Source organism: Augochlora pura, chromosome 2, assembly GCF_028453695.1.
Source record: "Augochlora pura isolate Apur16 chromosome 2, APUR_v2.2.1, whole genome shotgun sequence".
Taxonomy (NCBI): Eukaryota; Metazoa; Arthropoda; class Insecta; order Hymenoptera; family Halictidae; genus Augochlora; species Augochlora pura.
The window spans coordinates 16,155,088-16,177,371 of NC_135773.1; the positions used below are offsets into that span (position 1 = coordinate 16,155,088).

Genomic DNA, 22,284 nt, shown 5'->3' on the forward strand with positions numbered 1-22,284 from the left:
CAGGGATTCGGTCTCTCTCGTCACCGAGGAAAGCCGATCTCTCGAACGGTTCCGAGGCGACCTTGACCCGAATTAGAAACACGCAGGAGTATGGTGAACGCGTGCGTAAGTCTTTTTTCGGGAGTAATTAACGATCGATCGGACTAATTACTTGTTCGATACATTAGGAAAGTGGAGGACTGACATTGTTGTTAACGCGTTCGCCACTGATTGATTCGACATGATTTTATATCGATGTAGCTGGAATGAGATGATCTTCGTTTGGGCGATCGGTGTTCTCGTTGTCTTGCATGTTCGTTTATTAGCATAAACGAGCGTTTGTCAGCGTTTTTCTTCCTCGTTGTTTTGCTCGGCGAGCGCTGCTGGTTTAAGTAGAATTTTGTTTTAATGATGCGAGATTTACCAAAGTTCGACGTTGTTGAATCGTTAATAAAATTAATGGAATACGTTTAATTGTGTTAACAATCTTTGTAGATCGCCCAAGTAATAATGTTCTTCGCCACTGTTACCACTGAATTACGGATTTTTATGCAAAATGAAAATTGTCTGCATTAGTTATAAGATACGGAAGCTGCATTTCGTTCTTCCTTTAATTAGTTAATTGATTATTATCAACCCAATTTCATATTCTCTTAATGTCTTCACGGTTTTATATTTTTATATCTATTCATGATCGTCATAAGCGCGCAAAATCTGCAGTATAGTTGTGTTTAATTAATACGAACATGAGTATGCGAGCCGCTTAAAGTAAAAGCAGTGCAAGTCAAATTTTTCTCGATTAACTTAATATTATTAAATTATGTTTAATTTAATATTTCATTCGACCATTTTGATTAGCTAAAGTTAAAACTTGAAAATGACTTGTATATTAGCATTGTAATTAACTTCTGATACCATTACATTTTTCAGAACTTTTAATTTATTCTTCATTATCCACGAATTATGTTCCCGACTTACATCATTCTACTTTCAATGTTTTACATTATTTCCAACGCAATTATAAATATAGAAATATAAAAAAATCTCTTTCTCTGACTCGACAAAATGACCTCATAGAACCGCTATAAATCGGGGATATAAACGATGCTCCTCCAAGGGAACCTTGACCCTCAAAATCATCTCTCCACCCCCATCATCCCCATCCCGAACCATTCAGAACCGACAAATTAATTCTTACGAAATCCTCTCGAATGATCACAGAATCGGCTCTAAGCTCTGTTCACAAATTCGTGGCACCAGCTTCCTGGACCGTTTCTTCAAAAACGAGCACTCTCTCTCTACGTTTCTCTCTCTCTTTTTCTCTCTGTCGCTCTCTCTCTACCGAAGAATCGGGGCCACGTCGGAGTGTCGTGTAGCCGGTGTTACACAAACGGTGCCGTTTTCTATCGGCGCGGCGGTGGTGGGCACACCGTGCACACAGCAAGTCACGCTGACGTGTGGCCAGATCACGACGGAAACTGGCGCAGGGACTTGTGGTGGGGGTAGTAGTGGGGAGAACACTGGCATGAAAGTTTACGTTACATGCTACGTTATGGTCAACGTCACCTGACGCGACGACGCAACGTATCGTCTTCGAATTGTGTTTACATATTAGGTCGAGTCATAAACAACTTCCGTTTTCTTATCAGATATTCGCTTTGATTTTATTTTATCCTTTTGTTGTTTCATTTCCTTTTTTTCAACCCTTACCTATTTAGTGAAAGCAAAAAGTAACTGTCGTAATGGGTAAATACGAACAATAGATTCTATTTAGTTACATTGAAAGTTATTTACAACTGAACCTAATATATGCATTAATTTAAGCGTAGGTATTGAAATGTATCAAAGAATGGAACTTTTGCAACTGTGTAATCCTCGTATATTGAATAAACATCACATTACATTACTACGATTAACGATATTCGCTTCGTGTAGCATGAGTTATGGATGCTAGTTCCATTACTACCTCCACCCCAAGTTCTCTACGCCGGTTTCCGTCGCGATCTGGCCACCGCGGGGACCGTCGATGGTCCCCATAGGTCCACTGGCCAGAGAGGATCTCCGCGCCGGAGGAGGGGAGGGAGAGAAAGATCGAGTCGCGGGCATCGGTTCGGTCCCAGCCGATTCGGGACGATCTATCCCCACGGTATCAGGTCCCACCACCGCCACGAGGAAACCTTCGTTCGGCCTCGTTCGAGAAACGCGTCCCCTTCGCGTAGCCTGCCGCACACACCGACTGGCCTGTGGGGGTGTCTGCCGGGAGGGGAGGTGTGCGGCGTAGAGGTGTGCGACAAGGTGGAGGATAAGCAACCGAAACCGAGCGCCAAAGGAGGACCAAAGTTATAAAGCTGACCGGCGAAGCGGGCGCGAAGCGCTGCCACTTTGCTCATCGACCTCGACGTATCGCGATCCGCGGCACCTTCCCCCGAGTGAGACCGAACACCTGGGAGGATCCAGGTGTCACCTCCGCCGGTGTCTCGTCCGTCTGATCACCTCCGGCTTAGATAGAGTACGGGTCATGTTCCTCTGAGGTGCCACGCCGGCTATACCACCGTACGAGTTTCGATAAGTTAAGCCAGTTGTTCAGGACGTCGACTCTGCTCGGCGAGAGTTGTTTCTTCAACTGCTGTTGCCGTACACGGGAATTCACAGTCACACTTCCGGAGAACGCTGACCTATCTGGGTCCTCAAGGTAAGAGCTGAGCCTCCGGTTGATCCATCGTGCTACACAAGCACCTATGGTGAATCTTTCGAACGGAACTTTTCGGTCAAATATGGAGTTCGTTTTTAGGACAATCTTTGTAGAAAAGTCTATTACTGGCTTGGTGATTGGAGGATATTCTTGGGTGGTTGTTAAGAAGGTTTTTGGGGCAATGTTTGTGTTTTGGGGTTTCGGGTGCTTTTTGGGAGAAGAAGTGAAGAAGGGGATTGTTTTCGGATTTTTTTTAGCGGATATGTCAAAATTTTAGGTTTGTTGTAATATGTAATTTCGAAAGTTTACGGCAGATTAGAATCTGCAATTTTCAGAGTTTTTCCTTGGAAATGTTTAAACCTTTTGTCTTAAATTTTGTCATTTCTACTGAATTCTTGTAGGTCGTTGAATTTCGATTTTCACAACGTTTGTTTTATTACTATCGAATTATTCTCGTGCGACCGTCTAGTTTTAAAAGTTCATGCTCAATTAGGAAAGAGATGTAATTTTTGTAGATTTTTCCTGGAAAGTCTGGAAACTTTCAATCTCCAGAAGTAAAATACTTCAACGACTCTACCAAGTTTCAAACAACGTATTAATACTCTTAGAATCTCTTAATCCGTCCACTATTCTAAATATTAGCTGATGGTTTCTGTCATGAAGCGTAGTGTAACCTTATGACAAACCTAGTACAGTCTAATTATCATGTCTCCTTAAGCGTTGCGTTCGACAAGCACATCTTCTTCAAGTTCTCCAGAGTAAAGTACGCGTCCATCTTCCGGGACTATTCACGAGCTTTCGCTGAAGTTCGTAGCTTGGAGGTCGAGCCCACGGTCGTTTGAGTGTCACTTGCAGAAATCTGTGAATGTATCTCTTGCCCGAACGGCTCTCTTCGACAGCTCTCGCGAGACCATTCACTGGAGGCACTCACTGTCAGCTTGTTCTCGGGCTCCTTCATGCGACTTTTCTCCATTAATTAACAGTTCTCAAGACTCTAAATTAGTCGTCAGTCATTAAGTAGTTGAGTATCATGTCAACGGATGCATAATCAATGGGATATCCCTCGTGGCTGTCTCTTCAACGTCTGTTTTGTTTAAAACGTGTGCCTTTTGTCGCACAGTAAGCTTCGCAAAATTATGTTACAAGAGGAATTATAATCTTGGAATCTTGACAATTAGCAGGGACTGTTAATTTAACAGGGGTTGTTAAATATGATAATTTATAGACTGTGAATTTCATGAATTCATGGAAAAAATGAATAGATGGGCGACAAACTAGTAAAAATATCATCTTTGATTTTAGTAAAGAATTCAATAAATTCATAAATGGCAGAAATAATTTCAATCGTAAACTAACAAGTTATCCACGATATAATGTAATCTAAAATCTTGTTTTAAATAGCAATCTTAAAAAAAAATTATTAAAGTCCCTTTTCGTGGTGATACTAAAAGATTTTTGATATATTCTATCTGGTCACGTAAAATATTAACAATTGTTTTCTAAAATAACAATAAAGTGTCAGCAAATAGTGGCACAGTCGACTAAGGAGCTAACATTTGCTGCAAATCGAGCAACAAGTGATCTTACGCACGGTACCAACATGGCGACCATCCGCCTAAATGGATTTCGACTTAAAACCACGAAGCGTGCTCAAAGCCAATATAGACATAGTCACAAGTATCCAAAAGGATTTAGAAAACTGCCTTAGTGCATATTCAAGCATCAAGACAGGTTATTAACGAGCTAAACAAGAAGAAACAATGTGGCGCATGAAAGTTCCGTTTGGAACGCGGCCGCCATCTTTTCGCGCCAGCTGGACCGAATATAAAGCTATTATCGCTTTCTAATTGAAATATGAAAATACTTTCACGTGATCAATTTTATTCGGCACGTCTCCGGGAATCGATCAGATATTAATTATCCGATGACATTAACGAACCGTCCAACGACTCGGTTTTACATCCGTTAATATTAACAAGCGGCTTGTAAATCTCTTTGTTGTGAAATTTACGATACGATTGTTCGGAGGACGATTGAATATATGAATGTTTAATATTAATTAATTCGTATTAATGAATCATGGACAATGCGACAACACGCCCGAAACGAATATGAGAAGATGGTGAATTCGCATGTCCTCTGCCAGTTCGGTCGCGAAACCTCAGTGGAACGTTGGCTCGTGACAGCGAGAGCTCGGAGGAAGATAAGAAGATTGATCCGCCGGTAATTTCACTTAGCCTCTAGGGATTATCAATCGATTTATCCGACTTTCACCGTGGAGACCACTCGAGTGTCGGGCTACGCGAAAATCGGTGCCGTTGTAATCTAGGATGCGCTGAACCACGTTCGATCGGCAACGACTGTAACTAAACTGCTACGACGATTGTCGACGATTATTGAAACTCAAGTGAAGAAGCAAAAATTTTATTTTAGAAATCCGAAATAGCAATTTTTCCACTCTTGTGACATTATTGGAAGTTACTAGATAAATTGTTATACGAAGTTCAAATTTTCTGTGTCAATTACACGTCATAGTAGTTTTGCGAAAATACATTCCTTCGTCCAATAGTTTCGATAAATTAAAAACAGTGCAACAGTACTCTCAAGTTCTTCTAGTCGTTCATTTCTGCTCTAAATGCATAAATTCCGCAGCCCAATAACTGCAGTGTAGTCGGTTTCACTCAATTTCGATTAGTGTACATAGTTCGGTAGCTAGTAGGAGAGTTTTAGCAAATTCCACGCGCATTATTTTGGATAACAAAAATCTGAACCACATAATTGTATTGATTATCTTGCAACGATGCTAATAATTGTATGATAAAGCGGTACTTCCGAATAGATTCTCTGAACTGTGTATGCAACTGATACGTAAATATTTCAAAGCTTTATTCTTAAAGCTCTTCGTAAAATACGCAACGTGGGCTTACATAAACATAGAAATATCGTAGACTGACATAAACTTGGGGATATTGTCGGCATTAAAGACAGTGTCAGGGTAGATCGCCGATAAATATGGAATGGTGTGCAGTGCGCTTTCGTTTCACCGATCAAACAGGTTTCCACGATGCATGTAATCCGCGAAGTCGCATAGCACACGCCGGAAAATCGAACCGGTGTCACTAAACGGATAGAGAAACGTGTCGTCAGCGTTTCGAATTAACGGGAGTTTCGAATATTTGAGAGAGAAGGCAACGCGTGCCGTTTCGGCACGATTCATGGTCGTATAATTCGCGAAAAAATCGCGTTTAGTGCGTCGTCGGTCGCACACGCGAATGTTAAACACGACGTTCTCGCGAATCTACTGCAACTAGGTAACGAGGAAGTTCGAAACTCAAGTTTGATCTGCGTGAAAAAATTCTTTTGCTACTTTCTCAAACGTATATACTTAGAACGACTGTTCAAACTTATTCGTTCAGTCTTATATGTGGAATCGCATGCAACTGTTTTCAATCACTAGACTGATAATCATCATGCAAAATAGAAATTATCATCATCTCTCGTATCGAATAGAAATGACTTAAAAATGTATTCCTTCTTTTAATGGTGTCAGTGCAGTGAAAGCAATGCTACAGTATTTTTAAATTCCTTTCTGATCTTCATTGCTCTGTGTTTCGTTTATCCGTTTTTCCTATATATGCACAAAATTCGCAATACGTTAACTATAGTAAAACCTCAGTTAACCGAACTGGATTTTCTTCGATCTTTATTATTTAGATTTTTTATTATTCCAAGTAATAACGATGAAACTTTATAAACGATCGCGAACAAACCTCGATTTAGCATCTTATACTATTGTATCAATAGTTAAACATAACTAAAATGAATTGTATTGCCAATTTTAAATTTGGATAATCGAAGTTCTACTGTACTTTACAACTAAGCAATAAAGACGGAGAGTCTCATTTCAACGTGAAAAATAAAATATTGTCGATATCAGAGCGTTAACAATCGGTTTTCTTGTATTAGTTATGACTAATTTATAGTTTCAATTGTATTATAATATATAATATTATATTATAATTATAATATACAGGGTGTCCCAAAAATGTCTCGCACCCCGGAAATGGGGGGTACCTGTGATCATTTCAAGTAACTTTTTCCTTAGCGAAAATGCAATCCATGGCTTCGTTTACGAGTTATCAATGAACAAAGTTGGCTGCGCACGGACGAGTTTTCCTGCTGCTGCGCATGCGAGCCAACTCACTGAAGCCTACCTCATTCCCGCGGCGCGACGAAAAGTCAGGTCTACGCTACGACTTTGAGCCGCGTTCGAAGTACAAACAAGGATTTTAGAAATGTCCTATTAATTTCAAAAATTTCACAAATATTATTAATGAAAAACTCATCCATTCAGTTGTAAATGCTGTAATCCAGAAGTTGTAAAATGTATGTAAAACGACACAGATTACACTAACGTTCACTTTCACTGCACTATTATTCCACACAGATCACGAATTATTCATAATTGACACATGTCCGAAGTTTCCAGCGTTATTTTGTGTGGCCCTGAAAAAGGTCGATTAAACTCCAATTCGGTGCCCGAAATGTCCACCGTCCACATCAAGACACCATGTCGCCCGGGTGGATACTTGTCTTTCGACGGTCGCAAGCGTCTCCGCGCGTAGTACATTTGCGACGGCACCATGAATCCCAGCTATCAAATCAGCCGCATCGGTGACTGGTACAATATTTTGTACTGGTCTTGCGGCGCGTATATTTTCAAAACTGAAGAAGTTATACGGACGAAATCTCGAACGATGGCCAACAATGCTTCGTTTTCTTAGAAGCCAACTTCAACTATTTTTCATCGTTTAGACCGACACAGCTGGTCTGTATACGACTACATATTTCGCGATCGATGAAAAACAGTTGAAATTTGATTCTAAGAAAACGAAGCATTGTTGGCCATCGCCCAGTATGCCGCAATTCCTTCTACGAGTAAACAGTTTGGTTCGAGATTTCGTCCGTATAATTTCTCCAGTTTTGAAAATGTACGCGCCGCAAGAACAGTACAAAATATTGTGGGTGCATGCACAGTGTAATGGGGACGCGTGTGCTGCGGCAACAAGAGTGATACCAGAATGATAGCCGATGCAGATGATTTGATAGCTCGAATTCATGGTGCCGTCGCAAATGTACTAAACGCGGAGACGCTTGCGGCCGTCGAAAGACAAGTATCCACCCGGGCGACATGGTGTCTCGATATGGACGGTGGACATTTCGAGCACCGAATTGGAATTTAATCGGCCACTTTTTCAGGGTCACACAAAATAACGCTGGAAACTTCGGACATGTGTCAATTATGAATAATTCGTGATCTGTGTGGAATAATAGTGCAGTGAAAGTGAATGTTAGTGTAATCTGTGTCGTTTTACATACATTTTACAACTTCTGGATTACAGCATTTACAACTGAATGGATGAGTTTTTCATTAATAATATTTGTGAAATTTTTGAAATTAATAAGACATTTCTAAAATCCTTGTTTGTACTTCGAACGCGGCTCAAAGTCGTAGCGTAGACCTGACTTTCCGTCGCGCTGCGGGAATGAGATAGGGCTGAAGTGAGAGCAGGAAAACTCGTCCGTGCGCAGCCAACTTTATTAATTAATAACTCGTAAACGAAGCCGCGGATTGCATTTTCGCTAAGGAAAAAGTTACTTGAAATGGTCACAGGTACCTCCCATTTTCGGGGTGCGAGACATTTTTAGGACACCCTGTATATCATAATATATAATACTGTAATATTAACTTTATTATAATAAGTGAAAGTGTTAGTTGTTGATAAGTAATACAGTGTTCGGCGACCTTTTAAAGTCTTCGGGGTTAGATCGTTCTTCTATTTTACTTTAATACAGTTCGAATAGGTTTTAGTATTCTTTGGAATTCTTCGCGAAACAATTTATCGTTCTTTAGTTCAGAACATGAACAAGACAGCATTCGAATTGCAGTTGCTCAAACATTTTACGAAAAGACGAAGTTTCCTTTAGAAAAGCTTTAAATGTCTTCGAAGATCTTCGAATTCCAGCTCGCGAAATCGATCTCGCTTTACGAACAATCTTTAAGAACGACTGACATTTGAAATCTGTTAAAACCGTGGCTAAGCATAGCGTATCGTACGAGCTCCGTTTATGGTCCCGTTGACCGTTACAAGGTTTCGGTTAGATCAAGGGAAGGGAAGGGAGATAGGGTGGGAGGGTGAACTTGCACTTGCCACGGAATCATCGAGCGAAGCCGGAGCGCAAATGAAAGTTGGAGATTCCATTCGATCCGGGAAGGAGGGAGTCATCGAACGGCTCGAAACTCGAGCCGTGCTGCAAAAGATCGCGTGAAACACGTTTTTCACGCTGACGCGGGGAGATAGCTACTATGGTAACGTGAAAGTTACATATGACGTTTCCATCTCTGAGTGAACGACCGGATAACGGGACCCGGCAAGCAGCGGTCATTAAGCAGTATCCCGATAATGACAGCAGATCGAGCCGCCGCGAAGAAAGCTCTGCACGAGCTCATATCCTAACGACTTCGCCGAGACACTTTCCGTTTTATCGATCGGAATCCCTGCACGATAATTTACAGGCCCAAACAACCACGCTAGCTGGCGAAATTGTAATTAGACGGTGGATTCTCCACGTTTACAACAAACAAGATTAAGTGAAACTTCAAACTAGATTTATCTGCAAGCTACTGAAATCGTGAAAGGTAGAAAATATCGACTTGAAAATCGATAGAGGGCATTTTCATTTTCACGTTATGTGAAAGTATTCCTGAAGATAATGCTGCAGACGATACGCTTGAACAGAGCTGTGAAAAATATTGAAACGTTTGATGATAGTAGTCTGTTTAAACGTAGTGCCAGTAGTCTGTGTCAATGTTTAACGCTAGTAGCTTGAAACTGTATCTTCCAGTGAATACACTGCGAAGTTTGATGGATTGGAACGGACCAATCAGAAGTGAGTAAATTAGAAACTTCCGCTTATCTTTGCTCCATTCCTATCGAACGTTCTTCTGCTAAATAGTCCAATTTCTCTTAACCCGATCAAACCAACGGAAAACGTAAACTCGTTTAGAATCCTTGCTCGTGTAAACTAGGCTAGTTAGATGTCGAACTTCCTAATTTCTCGTAGTCTATTTGTAATCAATGTTTTACGATACTTCATTCATGATTATGTGGACCATAAATGTTAGTTATATTTCAATTTTAGTGACACTTGTAGCGTGACAGCTTTAATGGAACGGTAACGAACGGTCAGTTGATGAACGCTGTGGTCTATTACCGTTTACGGCGTCGATAATGGTTATGGTTATTGCATGGTTATTGCAAATGAAATTACAATTTACTGTACAACCGATATACTATAAATCAACCATTCTATTCTAAAAATGGATCGAACGATGTTTTTCAACAAATTTTCGTACGATGATTGTAAAATTAATTTGGCAAAGCTAGTTGTATGTACAAAAGATCGGTGAAAATATTCGAAAATGTTCGAACAACGCAATTAATCTGCCGCGTGTTCAGATTCCAACCTCGTAGTAAATTGTCATAATTCGCTTTAAACAAGTGAAGTATTCGAGCTGAATGCAGTTTAATGAATGGTACGAATTTGCTGTGTGAAAGTTAATGAATGTCGATGAAAGTTAAAAGGCTACTTGAATTTCCGAAGCAATTGACATACGTACGTTTTCCGGTTAATTGCAAAACGTTACAAGCAGCAAAATGCAGTGTAAGTGAAGAAAACGAGCAAGATACTTGTTTTCAACCGCAATAAATAAGGGAAGAAGCGCGGAGTCCAGTTTTCACTGCTGTTAGCAATTTCCTACCTGAGATTATATTCCTCCTATTTGGAATGCATTCCGTAAGATATCAATCACTTTCACTCAATGCAGTGGCTATTAAACATTCTGCAAAATCTCATTCGAATTTTACATTTTTCAAAAACCCATCGCATTTTCTAAATTCTAATTTAAAAGCATAATGTAATTTCCCAGTGGAGTCTCGCATTCTCCGCTTTCTAGAATTACATTTCCCAATTTACAATTACAAACGTCTCTTGATACGAAGATTATGTGTCTGTTCCAGGCAATGGCGAACATAATCAATTCCACGGCGACGTTAATAAATGACGCCTACGACTACTACCTCTGGACCCTGTCTCTCGCTGGTAAGACGCTTTACGGTTCTTCAAATATTGCACGCGTAATTGTTATTAAATATTGCTTACAGATGTCCTGTTGTTCATGAAAATGTTCACACCCTAAATATAATAACGGAGTTCCTCTTCTGCATCCGTTATTATTTATCAAAGCGAAATCCTAAAAACCAAGACGCGCGATAAATTAAACGTTGCATAAAATAATCGACTCGATAAAGTTACTTTTGTCATCAGTATTATCTCTAATATCATTATTAGGCTGCGGATCTTTATACATTTATGATAAAAATGGATACGCCAAATATATAATAGTGACATACTTTTGTATAATAATCCGCAGTCTAATCGTTATAATAGTATTTATTACAGTATCAAATAAATATTGAGAAATTTAGGAGATAATAGGAGGACAATACTTTAGGAGGACAATATCCCACAGTTTGCCAAGTGTTTTTCAATGCCCGTGGCGACCCTCGATTAATTTCCGCATGATTGCATTCGATTTTCCTAGACGAACGAACGAGAGGATGGCTGCTGGTCGATTCGCCGAAGCCTACTTTGATCTACACGATGCTGTATCTGCTGATAGTATGGGCCGGGCCAAAGATCATGAGAAATCGGAAAGCGTTCAAGCTGACCTGGGCCCTCGTACCCTATAATCTCGCGATGGCCTGTCTAAACGCGTACATCGCCATTCAGGTATGCATACACAGCCTCTTTGCTTTTCACCATTCGTGCCATTCTTCTCGTCCCCGATTTCCACGTCAATGTTAATTGTGCAAGGTGTTTTAACGGTCCCAGCTGTCGCGGGTTTGTCGCCGTTACACTCGATCCGATAATCCGACGCTGATCAATCGATGATCAAACGATGATTGAGCCTCATCGGAGGAGTCCTCGATGTTATGCTAATTAAACGTTGATCAGTTTGCCACCGCGATGACTACTAACACAGTTCACACGTGTAGAAATCAGGTTTCGTTCAGATTTGATTAGCCGAACTCTTCTACCGCAAGATTAAGTACCGTTTTATCGCTGCAGGTAGCCGAAGTCTGACGGTTACAAGATACTAGAAACATATTTTTCCTTGACTATTACCTTTTTCTGCGGTAGTTATACAATTCTATAAATTTACGGCAAAGTAAACTATGGAAGACGATGGACGCACAACATATTGCATTTGTGACTAATTAACTGTATCTCTTTTTTTTTACGATTGTTCTAAAAAATGTATATTCCGCAGACAGATCCGCATCTATTGACACACTTCTTGAAATTCTTAAGTATTTTATTCCCAGTTGAATTCTCACTTAAATATGCAGACAACTTTTCATTGGGTGCTTACAAATTCTTTCGTGTCTTCAGTTTTACTATTCACCATGAATATTCGCACACTGTGGACGTTTATAACAAATAATATCATATAAAATCGTAGAACTAAATAGAAATTCTTCGAGAATTTTTAACAAGTATTATATCAATATCACCAAATTTGTTGAAAATATAACGTACATCAGCATTAAAGATTTCTCTTATTTCCAGTTGTTTGTAGCATCCACCAGGTTAAGTTACAGTTATGTTTGCCAGCCGATTAGACAGGTGACGCGTCCAGACGAAGTACAGGTGCGGTAAAATCTATACGTAATAATAAATTCCATATCAATTTCAATGTATACTTATTTTTTTCTTTCCATTGGTAGATCGCTCACGCAGTTTGGTGGTACTACTTCAGCAAGCTCCTCGAGTTCTGTGATACGTTCTTCTTCATCCTCCGGAAGAAGAACAATCAACTAAGCTTCCTCCACGTCTACCATCATTCCACTATGTTCTCGTTATGGTGGATCGGCATCAAATGGGTCCCAAGCGGATCAAGTAAGTATTTTACGATCCATTTTAATCAGGCAATCTTTGGAAAATTTACAATTAGGTGAAAATTAGGTGTCGCGAGTATTGCTGTGCTAGCTGATGTAGCAATCATTACTAGACCAGATATAATAAATTAAGGGAGAAATCGCGTGCGCGCGTTTTCACTCGCATGGAACTTATTAACGGCGAGATATCGAATTCTTGATCGCATACCGAAAGAATACGCTCACGGAAAGCCGGTGCACTCATCTCTCCATACCTGTGTTCCAATTGGAATTTAATATTAGTACGTAAAATGCAACGAATGAATTCGGTGAAAAGTTGCCTTTATCCGACAAGATATCAAGGACATTTTGACAATATTTTGATAGTCAGGGTCATTTCAACGATACAAAGTAAAAATACTATGTAATCTTAAAATATCAAACTGACCTTGATATCTTGTCAACAAAAAAACTCCATGAAAATTTTTTACATAGCAATTTGTGGCCAGCTGAAAACTAATTAACGCTTCTCTAGTATACCTTTGCGACAAACCAACAGAGATATCCAAGAAATCATAACAACAGTTACGTTACAGATAAATATAGATAATAATATTTGAAATTTTGAAATCGGTTGATCTAAGCGATAACAAATTACTTTGCTGACATGAAAATATTCATGACAATTCCCCGTAGTTATATCATGCAAACCAAGTTCATTTGTTCTTGGTAATATCGAGAATTGATAATCTCTGCAGTTTTTATTATGAGATATAATGTAAAATCCGGTAAGAATCAAATGCTGTTTCTCTGGTATCAGCGCTTCTTATGGCGAAACATGAAAGCTTTGCTCCGGGTATATACAGCGCCAATTAGTAAGCGTCGAAACACTGAAACTGCTAGCTACATATAATTCGCAAATCCGACACAGGTATGATATAAGGTGTTATATAAATAAACTATGTGATTTAAATATTCCCACTCAACGTTTATAATTTAATTAAGTATTTAATATAAAATTATCGAACTAATAAATAGATTATTTTTGTTTGGTATATTACGTGTTCTCTCAAAGAAGATTTATTATCAATTAAATTACTCATTATAATAACAATTGAACTAATATTTACAAGGTGGGAAAAAACTTCATTAACATAATTCATAAACTTAATGAAAATTAAGAATTGTAGATGATGTAGAAAATGTTAATTGTCTATATCTGCCACACGAATTTGCATAGTGGCGTCATCTGCGTTAGAATTCTGAATTAAATTTGCTAAGCAGTATCTGCGTTTTGCCACCTACAAATTGACAGAAGCTGTGAAAAGCTTCTTGTTACTGATGCGAGCGTCGCCACTATTGTTTAAAAGACTACAAATTTAAAATAATGTTTTACTGGTTTCTTGCTGGAAGTTTGTTAACTTTTGGAGGATTCAGTGTAAGCTAAAAATTTATACTTTATGATTACCACTTCCTGTCTATCAGTTAAGTTTATAATTGTTAGTTTTTATGCTATTATTACTGTCTTATTAAGATTTGTCTTTAGCTTTTAAATTTCCTTGATAAAAGAGATTTAAATACAGTAGAATGTCAAGTATTGGACTTGTTCCTATTCAAAACTGGCTAGTACAGAAATGAAACTACAGTTAAATTGGATTCAAGGTATGCCCATTAATCGGCTACTGGATAGATAAACGTAAAGGATGGTTTATAAAATTTCGGGTATTAATTTTTATTCTCGGGTCGTTGCTAAGTTTTGCATACTCGTTGAATTGGGATTGTAATATTAAATCTTGTTTGTTCAGCTTTCCTGCCAGCTATGGTGAATAGCTTTATCCATGTGCTCATGTACTCGTACTACGGGTTGGCCGCGTTCGGACCAGCCGTTGCTAAATACCTCTGGTGGAAGAAATACCTGACGATCCTTCAATTGATACAATTCACCACTGCTTTAATTCTCGGTATTAACGGCATTCGATCAGGATGCGATTTCCCTCTTTGGATGCAGTACGCCCTCGTCATCTACATGATCTCGTTCATCGTTCTTTTTGGAAACTTCTACGCCAAAGCGTACATCGCGAAGGTACGTAACAAATCCAAGAAGGGCTTTTGAATTGTTAGAATGTTTCTGTTGTCATCTTGACAATTAAAAGATAGGAGTTAGATCTACCTGGATTCTAACGTTAGTAAGTTTCATATATATCAACATAATGTGTAATACGATATAAAAATAATTGCGCAGGGCAAGCAAGCGTACGCGGAACGACAGCTCGAGAAGATGAAGGCAGCAAACGCAATAATGAAGATGGGACTGACGGAGGGTACGAAGCGCAACGGGATCGTCACAAATAGTCACGCGAACGGACACACGAACGGTGTGTCGAAAAAGACTCAATAGATATCGTATTTGCTACAGTGTTAGCGTACCGTCGTCGGAGCTCGTATTTTCCGAGCGGTCGCGACGATGAAGAGCATAGAATAAAAAGAGAAACAGACGGAGATCCTTGAAGAGAATCGCCTCAGTTAACGTCAAATAACCGGAAATCCACGTTCGGCCAGGATTTTGCAGTGCTCAGATGTTCACGGTGCACTCCGTGACCCCACAATCGCATACGTTCCCGTATGAATCCCCACACCATGAGTTCGATATCGTCTGCGAACCGATGCAACTGATTGTAAACTTAACCGGCCTGCGATTTTCAATTTTCGTTTCACACATGGGACCGAGGAGCTGAGAAAGCTCGAATCGCTGGCCCAGCACATTGTAAATACAAATTATAGTCAAGTATACACGGTGTTCAGGGAAGTCCTCTGCCGCTAATTACCATCGGTCAACGAATAGAATTTATCGCTCTTCGCCGCAGATTCACGGAATACCACAAGCGAAACTCTTGCATTTTCCGATAACCGATTTCCAGTGTGCATACGTCAACAGTGATCACAGATCCGAAATAATTTATTTCGTGCGTGCATTCTAGACGATAGCGCATGCGTACGCACGATGAAAAGTACGCGCGTGCATAAGCAGAATTGAAACTTACCAACTTAGCTTAGCCTCCTTTCTCAGAATGCCAGTTTACAGAATCGAGAAATCTACTTAAAGCAGTTGTAACATTGTCTGTAAGTAGATCTAAGTCGTAGCCTCTATGATATCGGGAACAAGGGTATCGAAGTTTCTGTCAGGACTTTCGATTCTGGTATTACATGGCTTCGCTAATACGTTTTCTTGCGTGACTCCCAACTACATAGCACCGAAACGTTTGAATCCGAAGTTCAGTTGTTAATGTTGATACGTTACGACCACCGCCGGAAAATTGTAAGGTGTTGCAAAAAATTGAATAACAAACGGAGGTTGCGTTAATCCCGGTGGCGCTTGTGGGGTTAACACGCACTTAATTGAAATTACGGTTAAGAAGAATGTGTGTCGGAGAACGTGTTAAAAGCATCGAAACGGTGGTCTAATTGCTACTTCATTTATTCTCCCCTTACCGTCGCGCAATTAGACACGGCAAAACGCTCGGGAATAGTTTATTTTATATTATTTCCGCACGCATTGGCCGCCGTCTCGCTGCCGTTTCGGATTATGTCGCAAGGGAAAGCGGTGGCCGCGACGTTACGGAGGAGAAACTGTATCAAAAGAACACGACGTTTTCGCGCGAAGCGGTTTCAATAGACAGCCAAGGTAGCATGACTTCCAAACGCCCTGTATAGAAGTTATAGTCGTCAATAGGAGTTACGTGATCGCCCGTTCGATCGAATACGATAGTGTCGCGTAAGTGTAAGCTTAAATGTAAGCGATCTTTTTCGTGGCCGACGGTGAGGATCTGTCTTTTAAAAAGATTGTGGCAACGGATCGTCAAGTCAGAGGCAATTACAGTGAAGTTGTGCAGGGTGTCCAATACTACAAACAAACGATTTTCACAAATTCAGAGAACTTCGTACGAGCCATCTTCTCCGAGGAAATTTAGGTCTGTTTATCGTTTATATTAAGGGGGATGCGATGTTATCCAATTTCTTTTCTATTTATTTATTTATTTAGCCGTCTCTTCGTCGCACGTGAAAGCAAATAAGGAACGAAAACAAGACGATCGGACGTTACCGTATGCAGGTTTTCTTTATCTATACTATCTTTCGCGGCAATCTGGTGTATGCTGGGAATTAAAAGCTATCGTTGAAATCTTTAAGGTTCAAAGTTATAGTAATGGTTAAAGTAATTCGTGGTTTAATGAGAATTCAGATATATCGAGGGCGATGGAAACTAAATAATAAAGTGGTGTGGTGTGAGCGTATAGTAGAAATAGAATTAGCGAGCAATAGGCAGAAAAATTAACAAGTTGTTTGATGAGACGTTTGTGATTTGGGTTTCTCGTGGAGACATTCACGCGGTCCTCATGTTTACTGGACACCCTGTATGTAGTCGCGCATTGGTTGTCTAGGTAGAATATCGTATCGTCACGTAGAGATACGGTTGTTCACGAAATACGTGGAAATTTTCCAAATAAAGTGATGTATTTTCTGGCAACATTATCAGTTTTCTGCAAAATTGTCGATTTTATGCATATTTAACCAATTCCGTGGAAAATGGTCAATTTTTTGCAGAACTATTAATCCTTTTTGCAAATGATCAACATTGTGCAAAATTATTCGTATTGTGCGATATTTTAACCCACGCAAGAATTTATTGCTTCGGTCTTTCATAAGTAATAACCTGCGCTCTTCCTGTTTTTATATACCATTTTGCGGTATTCTCCAATAAATATACTGGCCAGAAATTTTCGGAAAAGAACGAACGCCGTTGGATAATATGCTTGTGATCAACTGTACTTCTCGATCGATCGTTTAAAAAAGAAAAGAAGAATCTCAGATTCTGACAGGATCAAAGACCATAAATCATGGTGTACACGTTTTGTGAACGAAAAACAATTTGCATTTTGCAGACACATGCCTAACATTGTATTTATAAGGGAGGATTATTTAATAAATATTATTTACTAGGCATTTGTAGAAAATAAAAACAAGATTCGCTGTTAGTTTACCACGAAAATGTGTTTATTTATAGTATACGCGACTGTTTTATATATTCCGGAGAATGTTTCGTTTGTATTGTATAGATTACACGAACGTTAACACGAAGGAACATTTTTCGACGATTTTACACACAAGCGCGCGTGCATACACACATGCATACACACAATAAATACACATTGTGAATGAATGGAACCTTTGCGCGTGTTTATTTAAATTGTAACAAATTCTGAGAAAACAGAGACTAAGAATAACGCACAAACGGAAACGGTACAATTGTCAATTTTTAGAAGAACACAAAAATTTTTATAACCGGTTTCGAGCTAATACGCGACAATTATAAAAACTACGTTACATGAAATTTTTGTAAAAAATACTTACTAATTTGATGGTTCTACAATTTAATATGAAACCGTAACGAAAAGAATTACTTTTCTTTCCCGTTTGTATCACTGTGGGACGTGTAAAAAAACATTACAATTGTTATGCAAAAAGCGCATTACTATGAAATGCGGCATGCAAAACAAAATGTACAGTATGTTCACCACCACAGTTTTTGTTCATCAAATCCTTCCAATCACTTAATGTATCTATTATAATATAATTATGCGTGTACCGAAATCGGACTAAAAATTTTTACAATGTATAAACATGTCTTCTCTACAATTTTTATCGAAAATAGAATTGTGTAATTAGTAGGCTGCGGATCGTTATGCAGACTCCAATGTTGATAATTTCATATTCTCAAAATATCAGAGTTGAAGAGAAATTTCTTTCACCTTGTAACAAAAATGAAATAAAAATTCCGTTAGCTTTTATAATATTTATAATTTCTCATAATTTCACAAATTCTTGGATGCTATAAGTGCATAATGATCTAAGTCTAGTAATTTGAATGCTTCAGAGAAATAAGACACGATTTTTTCACTAAACGAATATTGAATTTATACACTAAGCTTTTCTACAATTTCATGGTACAATAACATCACAAATTTTTGATTCCGTATACAAATAACATAATACATTATTCGATATTAAGAGAACCAGACTCTTGTACAACACCCTTAGTCTCCTTGACTAGATTTGTTACCGAGACTTTGTACTTTTTTATTGAGAACGTTACCATTCAATGTCAATGGAATATTACTGACGAAAAATCGTAGGACTCTAATATATAGTTTCCAAAGTGTTTTCCACACAATATCTTTTTATATGCGAGATTTTAACGAGGACGTGTATTATATTTAGTGATTTGTATCGGAGACAGTACTTTTCGCAGAAATTCTTTGTGATAAACACTAGTTATTTATACTCCTTTGTATGCATTGTAACGTTCATTTTAATGGAGTATACAAATATCTAATAAACGAATACACTGACATATACTAGTGTGTCAAGTAAAATTAATCCCGGCTTCTCAAAATTATCAGAGCTAGCCACATTGAACAGATTTTGCCAACATAAGGCTCTATGTGACATACCAAAGCAAACTCAATTGGTCCAGAAATGTTATGGATCTTGGTTGCATTCAATTGTTCAGCTAATTCACTTTTGCTGGTATCACGTTTGTTGAGCACAAAGCCATGAATGTGATAAGCTCTGTGCAATTGTTTTAAATCCCTCTTGTCCAACTGTGGTTCCGAGGAAGGCTTCATTTTAGAAATAAAATTTCTCAGAATGGTCATTGCATGTCGATTAAATATTGTTGTTAGCCCCATTATACTGCGCCATTCAGACAACTGATCTTTTAAATGCTGCTCTATCTCTACAGCATTTTTCTTAAATTGTTTAATTTCCTCATCTGTGATGTTTAATTCGAGTGCTTGTGTTGTATGGTCGATTTTCATTGATAGTATTTCAATTGGTCGCCAATCTTTACTTGATTTCACATCATATTTGATATTGTGGGGTAGTACTGACTTCTGTAAATTTTCCCATATCTGTGGAGTTGGATTTCATGTTATTTAAAGAAAAAGAAAGAAAGCATGCTGTATAAAATAAAGCTGCAGTAGATTTTATACTAACACCACAGTAATTTATCAAACGAGACACCTTCATTAAGGGACAATGACTGTCGTCCATTTTATGGTAATTTCCCGTTTCTGGGTCCCATAAAGTGTAGATTCCATTCTCACTGATACATAAGACAAATGCTGTCCATTTGCTTATTTGCGATGAACCTATAGAAAACAATAAATAGTCAGACTTCTTGTGATCACTTATCTATCAGTTTCCATAGTACATAGTAACAATACATACCTAGTAAAACATATGTCTGTAAACCTAAACCTTGCAGCAATGTACCCAGCAGAGCTGCTCTTCCATAGTGATCCACTTTCTTTATATTCAATGCTTGACGTGGAGTTACTGGTCCGTAATGTATTGGCAATGATGGTAAGAGCATCACCAATCTTGCAATATCCTTCGCATTCTCAAAGTCATTGATTTTATATGATGTAACAAGGCATCTAGGAATCCCTTTGAGTATCGTCTGCATGGTAGTACTCTCAATGGACTTGCTACTTGGGTGTTCCATTTTAATTAAGACATAAATACGAGTGCACGATTGGCCAGGACTGGCTTGCACATATCCAAACAATAAAAATGGACTGAACAGAGGAGACAATGTGATCCATCGTTCTAGTTCTTGATAATTTTTGTGATGCTCTAGAGGAATTCTGGATTCTCCAAGCCATTGCTGACCCCAGACAGGGTGCTGATCATACAAGCGAAATTTTATACAGTGTTCATCATTCTGCTTTGGTAATTCAAAGTGCATTGTCTGTTGCCAAAGAGGTGCTGGTCCCTCTGCTATCACTGTAGTCTGCACAATATTGCCCCATTCGACTTCCACAAATGGTTGAACAAGTGCAGACTCTTCTCTAATTGGTACTTCTATCCCACGCAAAACGTTAACAGTTAAAATTGTTTTTCCCATTGTTTGATGCCTTCGAGTGCTTGATGATGGTTCAAGTGGTCTCTTAATTTGAAATAGATCCAAGATAGAAATATCGAATAAAGAAAATGCTGGTTGCTCCATTACAACTATATCTGGAGACTTTGATTCATCCGCTTTAACTTTTGTAGACACAGCAGCTTCTGCATTGACTTCAAAAGTCAATGCTGGATACTCTAATAAAAAATAGTTGACCTGCTTCTTACAAATAGGTTTAGATGGTTTTAATAAAGACAGGTTGTTCTGCGGATCGTTTGGATCATTACTTAATTTGTATAAATATGTTGTGTGTGACTTCTGATCTTTTGCACCATAATTACTTAATGTTATCGTACAAGTAACTGTTCCACCGTGTACTCTACCAAAGTTATCGCCAATCGCAAAATCTATTTCAACTTTATTGTTTTCAATGTTTCGTTTGGGCAATGGCAAAGGCAGTGTGCTGGATTGTCCACCTTTGGCATGCACTTGTATAGAAAAATTATGGCATTCTGAGTTTTTAATCAATATTTTATGCAATTTTCTGTTGAACGGCTTATTAGCTTTGCAAATAGTTTTATTTTTGAACAACAAATGAACAGATGTCAGTTCTATTACATCTGATTCGTCTCTTAAGGTATTGATAGTGACTTCACGAACTACAATTTCTACCAGCTTCCCAGAGAACTGTTGGTTTTTATCATACTCTAAAACTCGAATACGATCAAGTTCTAGGTCCATATCACTGTAAATAAAAGGACTGTCAAGAATATATAAACCATCCTCAGCCAACATAAACTCTTTATTTAATTTTCTAGGACTTTCTCTTATAGTTTTAACAAGCACATTCGTTTCTTCTAACTTCTTTAGAGTAGGATACACACAATGGAGTCCCAAATCTTGTTCCGCCTTGCTTTCAGCATGTTGTGTGTATCCTTTGATAAAATCAAAATCCTGACTAGACATGTTAATCTAATAATATATACATACAGCTATTTGTCACGAAAAACAAACACTGAGTGGAAAATACTGTTTATCATTCTCTACATTAAAATACATTCAATGTTTACATTCTCAGTTGCTTAGCAAAATTTTAGTGCATTGGAAAGTGACGGAAAATATCGAGAATTCTCCCACAGAAATCTCTCAAGAAATCTCCCATAATTTTGTATTTGTAAAATGATAGCTACTATAAAATTAATCTGTAATTAAGCCATTTTTAGCAAATTTTTTGAAAATTAGAGTAACGGAAGACACCTTTGGCGCCATCTTTGGTTGCAATACTAAATCCTTAGAAGTTACATATTTAAGAAACGAGATCGTCTGTGGTTATTTTTAATTGATTCGTTTTTTAAGGAATATTTCGAATTTGTTTTCATAATGTATTCCCGTGGTAATTTTGGAATCGTTGCGAGCTTAAATTAGAACTGGTGGATCGCACTTTACGGTAGATTTATTTTAGTTTAAAAGAAAATTTGAAATCATTATACAGTCATGGTGTCCTACTTCTGCACACCTCCAGATAGCAGTTTGATCTGTTAGCGAGGGTTAATATAGAAATTTTCGTTGCTCTGATTGGTTGGTAATTTACTAACGAGAAAAAGAAAAAGAGAAATAACGAGTAAGCAAGAGAGCATGAAATGCAAATTATA

At 38.4% G+C, this 22,284-nt stretch overlaps 2 protein-coding genes across 4 annotated transcripts in view; one reads left to right on the forward strand and one right to left on the reverse strand.

Moving 5' to 3' along the window:
* LOC144476390 (very long chain fatty acid elongase 4) overlaps positions 1-17,196 on the forward strand; it is a 35,838-nt gene extending 18,642 nt beyond the window's left edge. Inside the window, exons 1-8 of one of the 3 annotated variants that reach the window (XR_013495031.1) lie at positions 2,339-2,671; positions 10,753-10,834; positions 11,337-11,524; positions 12,365-12,445; positions 12,523-12,694; positions 14,478-14,755; positions 14,915-16,640; positions 16,712-17,196. Coding sequence is in view for 2 of the 3 variants with exons in the window: in XM_078193275.1 (XP_078049401.1) it covers positions 10,756-10,834; positions 11,337-11,524; positions 12,365-12,445; positions 12,523-12,694; positions 14,478-14,755; positions 14,915-15,070 (954 nt within the window). In the remaining variant the exon portion in view is untranslated. Of the gene's footprint in view, positions 1-2,338; positions 2,672-10,752; positions 10,835-11,336; positions 11,525-12,364; positions 12,446-12,522; positions 12,695-14,477; positions 14,756-14,914 lie in introns of those variants that run through there. The other 2 variants (XM_078193264.1, XM_078193275.1) reach the window with 2 other exon arrangements.
* A 406-nt stretch (positions 17,197-17,602) lies between these two features.
* LOC144476384 (coiled-coil and C2 domain-containing protein 2A) lies at positions 17,603-22,013 on the reverse strand. Its single transcript, XM_078193250.1, has 3 exons — positions 19,957-22,013; positions 19,723-19,877; positions 17,603-19,637 (listed from the first exon to the last, which is right to left on the reverse strand). Exons 1-3 carry the CDS (start codon positions 21,596-21,598, stop codon positions 19,101-19,103), a joined length of 2,334 nt encoding a protein of 777 aa, XP_078049376.1. The 5' UTR covers positions 21,599-22,013; the 3' UTR covers positions 17,603-19,100.
* Between the last annotated feature and the right edge of the window lie 271 nt (positions 22,014-22,284).

Coding starts and splice junctions, on each gene's coding strand:
- LOC144476384 (XM_078193250.1), bottom strand. CDS start 21,598: ATGTCTAGTCAGGATTTTGATTTTATCAAAGGATACACACAACATGCT. Junction 19,878..19,956: donor ACAGACATATGTTTTACTAG/GTATGTATTGTT, acceptor TGTTTTCTATAG/GTTCATCGCAAATAAGCAAA. Junction 19,638..19,722: donor GTTTGATAAATTACTGTGGT/GTTAGTATAAAA, acceptor CCAACTCCACAG/ATATGGGAAAATTTACAGAA.